This window comes from Uloborus diversus, chromosome 1 (genome assembly GCF_026930045.1).
Source record: "Uloborus diversus isolate 005 chromosome 1, Udiv.v.3.1, whole genome shotgun sequence".
NCBI lineage: Eukaryota > Metazoa > Arthropoda > Arachnida > Araneae > Uloboridae > Uloborus > Uloborus diversus.
Window position 1 is genome coordinate 117,923,184 of NC_072731.1, and position 12,312 is coordinate 117,935,495.

The 12,312-nt window shown below is 35.0% G+C and overlaps 1 protein-coding gene across 1 annotated transcript in view; it reads right to left on the minus strand.

The window, feature by feature from the left end:
- The window catches only part of LOC129234556 (myosin heavy chain, non-muscle-like), a 199,433-nt gene that overhangs the window by 72,108 nt on the left and 115,013 nt on the right, over positions 1-12,312 (minus strand). Inside the window, exon 2 of the mRNA XM_054868577.1 lies at positions 6,098-6,254. Within this exon, the coding sequence (XP_054724552.1) occupies positions 6,098-6,254 (157 nt within the window). The remainder of the gene's footprint in view (positions 1-6,097; positions 6,255-12,312) is intronic.

A 12,312-nucleotide genomic window follows, 5' to 3' on the forward strand; every position in this document is an offset into this window, starting at 1 on the left:
TCACTTTTTACAGCAAAAATAATAGGTTAACTAATGTAAACAAATGATTTCCCCCGGTTATACTACAGCGCCATCTTAGGTGCAAGGCGGCGCTTTTGATCTTTTGAGAAATGACTGAGCCTGATAAGACACGCATCGAGTGAAGCCTTGGTGCGACAAATGCTGGTAGTTTTCGCTGCCTGAATTTTTTTGTTTACTAAGTCTACAAATTGGGGTTTCAATGGCCGAGTGGTCTTAGCGATTGCTTCTCCCACTTGAGACGGTGGGTCAAGACACCCTCACCCCGGATGTACTTTCCCCTTTTCCTGATATAAATTGTTTCATGTGTTCTTTATATGTATTCTGTACTTTAATAAAAAATATATTATGCGTAACGAAGGCAAGACACTCAGACTGTAGTGAGTCCTCATCAAAATAAACCCGTGCAATAAGCATCAAATAAAGTAAGTCTACTAATTCGATTTTCATCTATCATGTTGCATTTTTGTTTTTGCCTTGATTCAAGGGACTGAGTTTCGCGACGTGTACTTTCATGACATGTTTTTTTTTTTTTTTTAATTTTGCGAGAAAGATTTGGCTGACGATGTTTCCGATTTCGCGTGATCATGAGTTATACAGGCTGTTGATATAGCTGTGCTGTGGTTGACTTAAGTTCGCGCGTTTTTGCCGAAGGTCAAGCATATGTAGCCTTAATTTGAGTTAGGTCCCTAGAGGGACTTGACCACCGCAAGTTACTTAATAAACCTTACAATACAAACCAACTCTCTCAATGAAATGACAAGATTGCGAAATGTACCGTCTTATAATCATAATAATTAAGTCAATGAAAATTAACTAAAAAGTGTAAAATAAAAAATTATTAAATAAAAACAAAAAACCCAACTGCGTAAAAACCAAAAAAAAAAAAAAAACTAAAAAGAAAAATGTATAAGCCCAGTAGTTTAGAATACGTTAACCGTACAGAATAACTACACCGTTGAAATAGTTTTATAACCGTACACAGATAAGACAAATCATAAATTCAAAAGCAGAATAGAAAGATCAACAGTCGGGGCTCATTCAAATTTTACGGGGTTCCTTGAATCAGAAAGTTATGGGCCCCGACTGTTGATCCTTCTATTCTGGGAGGTCATTCCAAGCATTTTCTACCTTCGAGTTCGAAACGTTACGTCAGAGCCGATCACGTGACGAGAAATCTCGCAAAGTGGAATTCTGAGATAAAAAAATTCTTATCACTATGTGGCGACGAGTCCAAGTTCCAGCCGCGATGGGGGAGGAAGAGTTTTTCGCCGGTTTTGGCGGCGCGGGGGCAGGGGAGGAGGCACGTGATTTCTTCCAACCAATGGTCTTTAGGCGCAGATACTTTTTGTTTTGCTCCATCCGTGTAAGATAAGGCGCGAATTTTGACGATTGTACTTCAAAGAATACGTTTTACGTTGCAAAGAATCACATCGAAATAATTTTAGATTTTCTAGAAGCAAATCCAGAATTCATAAAAATAAATTCACCGAAAATTTTACAAAATAGTACACAAAGGAAAAATGAGCCGAGGGCTAAAGGTAAGTCATATTTTATGCATACGAGTATTTCAGTATTACAGTGTCTAAAACAAAAATTGAAGAGGGGAAAAAAGCCAATACATATATGAGAAAAAAAAATAACCGTACATTTTGTTGATTTATAATATAAAACCATCTATAATAGTAAGAACGTCTTGTATGAAATATATTTTTCCCGAGAAACTATAATCCAAATAATGATAATAATAATAACTTTAGAAAAAATCATGATATCAAAAAAAAAAAAAAAATCCTAACTGTCATAAATGCAGACGAAGAAATATTAATAGTCCGTAATCGGGGATTGTATATTATGTTGTTGCCGTGTCTCGTGTCGAATGCGAAAGGTTTAGCTGCATCCAAAAGTCTTGATGAAAAAATCTGGTAATTCAAATTGAATATAAAACACTAAAATGCAGGGGGGGGGCTAGGTTATGGCGCTGACTGCGCTATTGAAATTTTTAGGGGATGGTGGTGGTGTTTTGAGGGGTATTTGTTTATTGGGGGGGGGGGGGCTCTTGCTTTTGTAGGGGGGGAGTCTTTGCGATATTCGGGGGGAGGGGCACCCCTGCAACATGTAAAAGGTTTGTTGGGCTAATTGAGCATTTGGGGATGAGAGTATACAATCTTCCATATTAGGATTGGTAATGTAAAAACCAACCTTTCCCCCCGCTCAGTTGTAACTTGTAATTATAGCAACAATCTCAGTATCAAAGACATATTCCAGTTTTTTTCTCTTTTTCTTTAAAATTATAATTTAATAAGCATATGCTTAAATAAAAAGTTTTATTTCTTCATTATTCCTTATTTATTTATCCATTTTTTCTAGGTATTGTTTTCCAAGACCCAATCTTAAGATATCTTCAAAACAGTACTTTTTTAGATTTCCTTTTCAAAACAAGCAACTTGTAACTATGATTACATAATTTCATCTTTATCTTCAAGATTAAAAAGTCAAAACAGCAATCTTGGTTATAAGAGCAGTTTAAAATGAATAAATACTCTGCTTCTGTAAATGTATATTGAAAAATATTCATAAAGGGAGTAATATTTTTTAATCATCGTTTCACTTCAGCTGATAAAGAACTTTAAACGTTCAACCCAAAGGAAAGATTCTAAATTGAAGAAGAAATGAAAAAAGGAGCAATCGGGGCGAAATGGAAAATCAAATTTTGGAAACAATTTCCCAGAAATTACCAGGCTTTGTACTTTTTTGTAATTAGTTAATCAATATCAAATTTCAATAAAGAAAAAAAAATTCTTACAAATTAAATTCAATTGAAATTGAATAATGACAGTAGGTAACAAATAAAGAATTTAGGGGAAAAAAGGGGGAGGAGGATTTTACAGCAAATGAAGACAGAAAAAAAATTACATTCGTCAGTGGTGTACCTAGCATGGGTGACAGACGGGGCGGTAATTTGTGATGTCACCGCCCCCCCCCCTTAAACGCAAAAAAAGGGGGATTGTATATTCTGTGTAAACTTCAAATTCATACAATTTTCAGAAACAAATAGTACTTTTGTGAAACAACTAAATTTTAAGTGGGATAATGTACAAAAGACAAATAAAAATTATGAACGCTTTTTATATAATTTGCCCTAGACGCATTTGTGCAGGCCGTCAAGCGGTCAAAACCAATAAAGGGGAGTAGAAAATTCATCGCTCCTTAATTTTTTCAAATGCATTATTTCTTGAAAATGGAAGTCCCCGATCCCCCCCCCCCCCCCGCCCAACGTATTTCCTAAGTGATGGATTTGGTTAAAAGAAAATGAAATCCAGGGAAATAAACAACCTTAGCCGAGAATGCATTTTTATTCATAAACTGACATCTTTTGCATTGAAAAAGGAGCTCTTAATGTCTCCAAAACACGTGTCTGCAATTTAATTCGGATATTTGTGTATTATAATGTTGTGAAAGTGGGTTTAAGTCTTTTAAGCATTGAAAATTTGTTGTAAAGCGAGAAATGTTGCATATATACCTATTTTATGTTTGCAGTTATAACTCTCCCCCCTCTCTACCCCCTGCACCATTTTTGGGGTTGGCCCCATCCTAATTCGTTTTCTTCGTACCAATACCATTCCTTTTAGAAAAACCAACTCCCCTAGTTTTATTACGAAAATTTCGCCGAAAACCACTTTGCCCCCCCCCCCCCCACCCCTTCTTCCCTGCAAAATGTTTTTGCAAAACTCCCGTTTTAGTGTCACAAAAATTGAACGGAAAACCACTTGCCCCTCAGTGCAATTATATGAACCCCCCCCCCCTTTTCCCTGCACCATTTTCAGGGTTGGCAATATCCTAATTCGTTTTCCTCGTGCCAATACCTTTCAGAAAAACCAACTCCCGTAATTTTATCAAAAAAATTCCACTAAAAACCATTTGCACCCCCCCCCCCCCCTCTGCACCATGTTCGGTGTTCGCAGCATTCAAATTAGTTTTTCTGAAATGTATTGGCAAGCGGAAAACTAACTCCCGTTTTTGCGGCACGAAAATGGAACGGAAAACCACTCCCCCTGTACAGTTACGACCCCCCTTGCCCCTCGCACCATTTTGGCGCCGGCAAAATCCTAATTCCTTATTTGTTATCCTCCTGCCAATAAATACCTGTCAGAAAACTTATCCCGCAATTGTATCACAAATTGAATAGAAAACCACTTGCCCCCCCCCCCCGGGGCAGTTTTAACCCCCCTCCCCCTTCCTGAACCATTTCCAAAATTGGCATCATCCAAATTCGTTTTCCTCGATCCAATACCTTTCAGAAAAACAAACTCCCATAATTGTATCACAAAAATCGCACAATCTCACCTACTTCGCGGCAGTCGAGATTTCGCTCGCAAGTAAAGGCGCGAAAAGTCACTTTTTCCCCTTCTTTTGGAGCTTAGAATACGAACTTGCGAGATTTATACTGCGAGACTGCGATTTTCCTTAAAGCGCCATCTAGTGAGACGATCAGAACTAATCTCGCAAGGTGAATTTCGAGCTTGGAATAAGCACCCTGCGTTTGAATTTATGATTTGTCTTATCTGTGCACGGTTATAAAACTATTTCAACGGTTTAGTTATTTAGTAGTACTTAATAACATTCTAAACTACTGAGCTTATACATTTTTCTTTTTGGTTTTTACGTAGTTGAGTTTTTTGTTTTTATTTAATATTTTTTTATTTATTCACGCTTCTGCGGCTTGAAACGTCATCCCTGAATCAGCCGTCTTTCGCCACTCGAGGTATGTAATGGATTAGGCGCGACATTTCTTATCGTTTACTGGCGAATGTAGGGAAAAGAAAATAACTGGACTTGCCAGAGGGGGGAGGACGCTTTTAGAATTTCAAGCAATAACATTTGAGGAAAACGTTTCCAATATAAGCGTGGGGGAGAAAATTTATGTGCTAACAATCCCTTTTCTCTACAAGCATACATTTTTAGTCTCATGTTTGGAGTTTCAGCCAAATATGTACATGACACAAACACACACTTGATTGGTACAGTTTTAAATGAACGAGTACTTTTTTTTTTTTGTCAGATGGTTATTGAAAGTAGTAGTATTTATTCTTTTGATAAAATACGCGATGTCACACTCTTGTTGCCCCCTCTCTTCTACTTGACACAAACTTTCACAACTTCACGACACCCCCCCTACCCCTCCCAAATGGCGTATATTGGACCTCCGCAACAGCGGAGAAGGGGAGACGCAAGAGGTGTGAAAGCACACTCTAAGAAAAATAACACTGGGTAAAATTGTATTTCAAAAAACTTTTTACGGGCGGAGGGGGGCGTTTTTTTTTTTTTTTTTTTTTTTTTTTTTTTTTTTTTTTTTTTTTTTTTTTTTTTTTAAATCTAGAGCCGTACCCAGGGGAGGATTTACCGTGTCCCAAATATAGTAATTGCTTGGTTTGCACTAAAAAGTGTGAAATAAAGTAAGTATATGATTTCTTCATTTAAAAACTTAAAAATTGCAGTATCTTAATATCTTTGAGTTTAGGTTAATCCTAAAGCAACCAATGATTTTTTTTTAAATTAAAAATTTGGGAGTAAAAATAGCTTTTTCTAGACCACTTATATTTCTTCTCCTCTTATTTTTTAATTAAATATTATTGGCTGCTTTAGAATAAACGTAAATGGAAGGATATTAAGATTAACTGCAATTTTGGCTGTTGTAATCAAGAAATTGTATATTTATTCATACCATACTTTTTGGTGCAAGCCAAGCTTGTAGAAATAGTCTTGGCAATTAAAAAACGTTTTAAAAAAGAAATTCAAATTTAAAGTTTTTTCCGTTTTGAAATTTAATTGAGGTGGGAGTTTTTGAAATTTAAAGCATATTTATATGTTATCTATCCTATTGACTTTCGTTTCATACTTCCAAAAATTGTCGCTTCAGACATGTATTCCTAACCTACACAACATGATAACTAAGAGCGAACTGTAATAAAATACTACAGCAAATATTTGCCAGTGGTTCAAAACGATGATAACGGGAGGAAATGAATGGAACCGCTAAAACGGTGTTCCATTCCATCCATAATACATAAGTACTCACCTTGCAGCATACTCCGATAAGCGCCATCGGTGACGGCGAAAATGTGAGGGGGGACTTCGTGACGTTTCTTGCCTTTGTACAGTTCTATTACTTTCTCTGTGTAGATGGGCAGTCGTTTGTAGGGATTTACCACCACGCAAAACAAGCCGGAATATGTCTGAAAACAAAAAGGAACATTAAGCTTATACAGAACAAAGATATTAGAACAACGAAAATGCAACTTGATAACAGGTATGAAAAGGTGTAATAATTTTAGAAACAGCAGAACAGCTTTCACTGGAACTTGTCTGATGATTTGGGTACCCCCCCGCGTCTAATGAGGTTTAATAAAGTGTGTCCTAATCGGTTGCGTTGTGTGTTTACTCTGAATGTACAAAGGCTCTAAAAGAGATAGGATACTACTTGCCGTGTTTGCACTTAGAATTAATCCTACAACTAAGAATCGATATAGTACTTTTTTTTTTGAAATATTTTTTAATGACTAAAAGAGCTAAACCTCTAAAATTTAAAATGCGTTGAAAATCAACCACACATGCGTGCACCATCATTAAAGGACTATAAAGAGCAAGGGTTCTCAACATTTCAAGCTCTACGCCCCCTTTGAATGTTGGTATAGTCACATGCCACCCAGAGCCGAATTTAGCTCACAACACCCCCCGGCGAGACTTGCACTTTTCTCCCTTCCCCCACCACGCTATTAAACCTAAAAGCAACTGACCTTGAATGCCACAACTAAAGCCCCCCTTTTTTTTTTAGAAAAGCGAGTTCAAAATTCTAGTTTTATGGAAAATGATCAGGGACGCCCCGAAGTTTAATTTTTGGCAAGGCGGAAACTCTTTATTTGCCGAATGGAACTAAATTTTTGGAAGGTCACAGTGGCCTCCCATTGGGGCACCTCTGAAAATTATCAAGTCAAATTAGATTGTGGGGAAAAAAATAAATAAATAAATAAAAAACTCGTATAAACGCTTTTTTTTTAATCGGGAATTTTTATTTTGTTCGAATTGTAATGAATATTTAAATGATTTTTTTTTTTCGGAGTAGGAACTTTCTTTTTGCTCGAATTGAAATGTATACTTAAATTTAATTATTTTTATAGGATTGAATTTTAATTGTATTTTCCTTTTACCTCTTTTTTCAACTGCAATGTTTATTTTAGTTATTTTTTTTTTATTCAGGGGAGGGGGATTTTCATTTTGTACAAATTGTAATGCATATTGAAATGTCATTTATCAAAGAAAATTATTCTTTTTACTTCGAGAAAGAGGGTGAACATTAATTCAATTGATTTTTTTGAAATTCTGTGCACGGGCAACACCGTGCTGATAGAGTTAGTCATTTCTGTAAAGGGAATTCGGAAAGTTTTAAACACAACAATTCACACTTTTTTTTATTAAAATAATTATGTTACGGAAGATTTCTGTATTTAGAATTCTTGTTTTTTATTTTAGAACCATATATATATATATATATATATATATATATATATATATATATATATATATATATATATATATATATATATATATATAAGCTGCGTTGCCCGGTTTAGCACGCTCTACCTCGAAAATGAAAGTTGTGTCAAGTGACGCGTATTCAACAATCAGGCTTGAACAAAAAAAATCTGTAAAATTTCCTGACAGCTTGCAGAAAATTAACCAAAAAGGAAAAAATTTTAAGACCCCCGATTAAGGGGCTGCTGGAGAGAGCCTCGGAAGTTTCGAAGTCAATGTTAAGTCTACGGGGAAGTTTCCTCCCGATTGCTAATTCGCATTTCAATATTTTGAGATAATTTTTTCTGCATAACATTCTTCACAGCAGTACAAATAACGCGTCTTTTTTAATTTTTCATTTTCTGTTAAAATTTAATATTAAATGGCTGTTAAATTTATGAGTTGACAAAAGAAGAGGTGCTTTCTGTTTAAACGCTTCATAAATGCTCAAGATCTAACATTTGCTCAAATTGAAAAACTACGCGTTATTCTTGAAAGTTTGGGCTTTTCAGGGATATCTTTCTTTTAATCATACTCAAATTAGGATAAGAGTAATTGGGAGGGGAAAACTGAAAAATTTTGCAAAAATTGACGAATCTCCGTGTTAACCATGCCTCTCGCCGGTGACAATAGAGAAAGAGGGGACAGCTTCTTTATCCCCTGTTGGGGTGGGGCAAGGAGATCGTCTTCAGGCAGTCTTCAGGGTAATAAAAAACATGTGTTTAGGGAGAGGGGATGACAGCAATTAAGGGTTGAATGAGCGAGAGCATTTATTTCCTTCGGGTCTAAACTTGGAGTAGACTATTTTTTGAGCTTCGCTACGCAACTTTTTCCTTGCTTACATACAGATTTGGAAATACATATCCTACCAGGGGGAACCCCCCACGTAATTCAAATAAATTTGAAACTTTTTTTTAGCGAAAATATTACACTATCTAACAATAGGTTTGCATTTTAACTTCGCGTAATTGCCATATTATCAACTATATTTTAATGCAAAACAAAAACTTTCTTTCAGAAAAAATGTATCAGAAGTGTAATATGCAACTAAAATAAAAGATGTCATAATTATTGAAAGTGATTACAATGAACTTTGAAGAAAAGCATCAACAATCTTTTGTGCAAATAAACAGTTGCATTAACTAGGATGAAATACTGTGAAAGCACTTATTCTTACGAGCCTAAATTTTAGCGAAATTGAAAAAATCTACGAATTTCTGAGTTGCAAATTTTGCGAATTTTACATGAACAGAATTATTCTATAAAAAATTATTTCGCGAGGTTTAAATTTTCGTGATTACGACGAGCTCTGGAAAATTGCGAAAATGAAAGCCTCGCGAAAATAAGTGCTCTTACTCAAAGTCATCACATAAATACGTTATCCTGAATCACTATTGATCTAATGAACTAATTTTCACGTGCTGAAAATCTAACTTCATGGTTCGAAAAGAGCCTTATGTTATTTAAAAAGTTCTATTCGGGAATTAATGTACCACTAAGTGCTTATAGTCATAGTTTTTTTCCCCCTAGTTCGAGTCTCTCACTACCGAATTATGGCTAGGGGGGACAGCAATTAGGAAACTGAGGTGCCCCGCGTGGGAACACAGAGCGATTTGGAATGAGGTAAAATGAGACATTGAGAAGGCTCATAATCAGTTATATTATGACACTATATTATAAATATTGAATACAGGTTAATATATAGTGAATGTTACACAAAACATTACAAGACTAAAAGTTAGTTATAACGATTATAAAGTAACGTTTGATGCATCACAAATTGAAAAAAAAAAATCCAATAAAACATTAGATAAGAAAATAGGAATTATGGAACGTAAGAGACATTCAAATCTTCATTGTCGAGAAATTATTCCATCGTTGGCCATCGCAATTGGCCATACCTTTTCAGTGCTGTTACCAGTAGCCAGCTTGAACACGAAATAAGACTTTTTGAAAGTGAACCAAAAAACTCTTTGTTGCTTGAAAAACTATTTTTTTAAATTTATAAATAATTTGCTTTTAAAATATTTTTTAAAACTTTTTACAAAATTTATTGGTTTTAAAAAACATAATGGGGTTCTTTCCTTCAGTCAAAAGTATGTACTACTTTTAGTTACTGAAATTCATAGAAGCAAAAAATAATAATAATAATAATAATAATAATAATAATAACAATAATAATAACATGGAGCAAGGAAAAACTTTCATTACCCAATGCTTAATTTTTATTTAATTATTTTAAATATCCAATTTTAAAAATAATGCGTGGTCTTTATGGCGTCACAAATGATGTACTTTGGCGCATCTGTCTACCGCGTTTCCACGTTATGATAATCAAGAAACGAATTAAATATTGCGCTCTACGCTTACTCTCAGCCATATCGTTGCCAGTACACGAGAGTGAAGATGCGAATTAAATATTTCGCTCTGTGAATGGCATTTCATCATTTGTGATATCATCAGCAGAAGCGTAAACAATGAAAGCTTCCGATTAAAATATCTTTTTAAAAATATTAAACTTAGTCAAATTATGTAAAAAATGGTCAGCTCCCATGTTTTTAAACATGCTCTTTTGGGAAAAAGTACTTTTAAAATTTTGGAAACGACCCCATTTGAGGAAATTAATATTTTTAATTTAAATGTAGTTTTCATAGTAAGAATGATTGTGTACAATTTTCCTACTCCATCTTTTTAATACATATTGTTTATTTGTAATTTTGCTGTAAGCTATTCAATTGTTTTCGAGGTACCTATTGCGTTTTAAATTTAAAACTTTCGTAGATTCACTCATTCTGAATGAACCTATGATCTGAATGACGAATGAATCTACATCTGAACGATTTAGTCGATCAGATACAGACAAAGCTTAAACCCATCATCAAGCCTGCAGTTTCAACATAGGCGAATGTAACACTTTTTTTTCTAAAATTAGCAGGTATTCCGGGAGGATATTTTAATGCTCCGTAATTGTTCTAAAGTATATCCTAAAAACTGTACCAATACGTGCGCCATGAAGTGTTAAAAAAGTGCGCTGAAATGTATGCTGAACAAAATACATGTTCCGAAAAGCGTTATCCGAAGTGTTCTTAAAATTATTCAAAAACGTTCTAAAAAGGGTGACAAGAGTCCATGCTTAAAAAGTATTTTGAAAAGTGTTCTCAAGAGGGTTGAAATACCTATTTCAAAAAATGTGTTCTCAAAAGGGGGACAAGTGTCCATGCGCAAAAAGTGTTCAAAAAGAGTTTGATTATTTGTAGTGCACTTAGGAATCAGCAAGAGGTCCAAGGCTAGAAATATTGCTTAGGAGAGCACTTGATTTCTTGCATAAAACTCTGCTAAATTACAGCTCCATAAGGCGAATGGTTCTGCCAATGTCCACAGTTCTGTAAAGGCCTCGTTTTTTTTATCGCGTCGCGATTGAAATGACAAAATTACCAAGTTTTTGCTTTCATTGCTTACAACCTGAGATGTTTGCAATGCTGATATTTGGATGCCTCACTTTCCGAATTGTTAGTTCAACTCCATAAAACAAAAGGTAGGGAATAGTTATGAGGAAGATGGTACTATACATAGGAGTAATTAGGCCCTCATGGTACATTTTCTGCCATCACTCGGTCAGAAATGTACTGAACCAAAACTTTTATATAAATTCACATGCTAAGCATTGATAAAGCACTTCTAAATCAGAAATGAGGATTTTTTTAAAAAATGGAGAGAATCGATTTGGCAATTGAGACATCCATTTGGTGATCCTGATCAACTTTTGGGATAGAAGAACCCAGTTGTATAGCAAAAGCTCTATGCATGGTAGATTTTTCACAATTTGCTGCCAAAGTAGGTTAAAAATCGCATTTTTACAAATTTTAACCATACATCATCGGCTTGTATCTGCTGAGAGAGTAGTTTTCTGAAGTTAATTTTTTCCTCGTTTGTTGCCTGTTGCTATGTCCGAAAGGTATGCAAGTGTCATTTTGATAGCTCAAATAATTGCTGTATTATCCTAGCTGAAAAATGAGTCAAAAATCGATTGCATCAATTTTGTCTCAATTTCAAAAATCAATATCTCAAAAGGGTCCTCTATAATTTGGTTTTCCTTCACATCATTAAAAAGAGAGCACATTTTTATCAAATAAAAAACGTTCGTTTCATTTTCGAGAATAATGTACGTAGTAAAAAAAAAAGAAACTTTTAAATATTTTAGACCGTTAGTTTTTGTGTGAGCGTCCCTCCAACAGTCCGAGAAGTGGTAAAAAGTGACATTCCGGTTCCTGGAAACGAAGTAAAATATGACTGTTAATTTGAAAGTAGTAACTTCAGGTAAAAAAAAAAAAAAAACCTTGATAACAGGACGAAGCCATTTCCTCCAAGCTTTTCCATGGCTTTGCAAATCACATGAGGGGAGGGGGGCATGGCCACAGCCCTCTTATCCTGGAAATGAAGTAAATATGTAGGACTGGTTCAATTTGAAAGTAATGAATTTTAAGAATAAAAAACCCCCGATTGCAGAAAGAAACTATTTCTTCGAAGCCTTTCCATACCATTGCAGACCACAATTTAATCTGCTTTTAAGTTTTGACCAAATGTGAGAATGGATTACAGTCTCCTACCAAATATCCCCATAAATACGCTACTGCCAGTGGCGCACACAAGGGAAGGTCTTGCTTTATTTTCCCTTATTGATTACGATTCTATGTATTTTGTACGTAAAATAATTTCGAACAA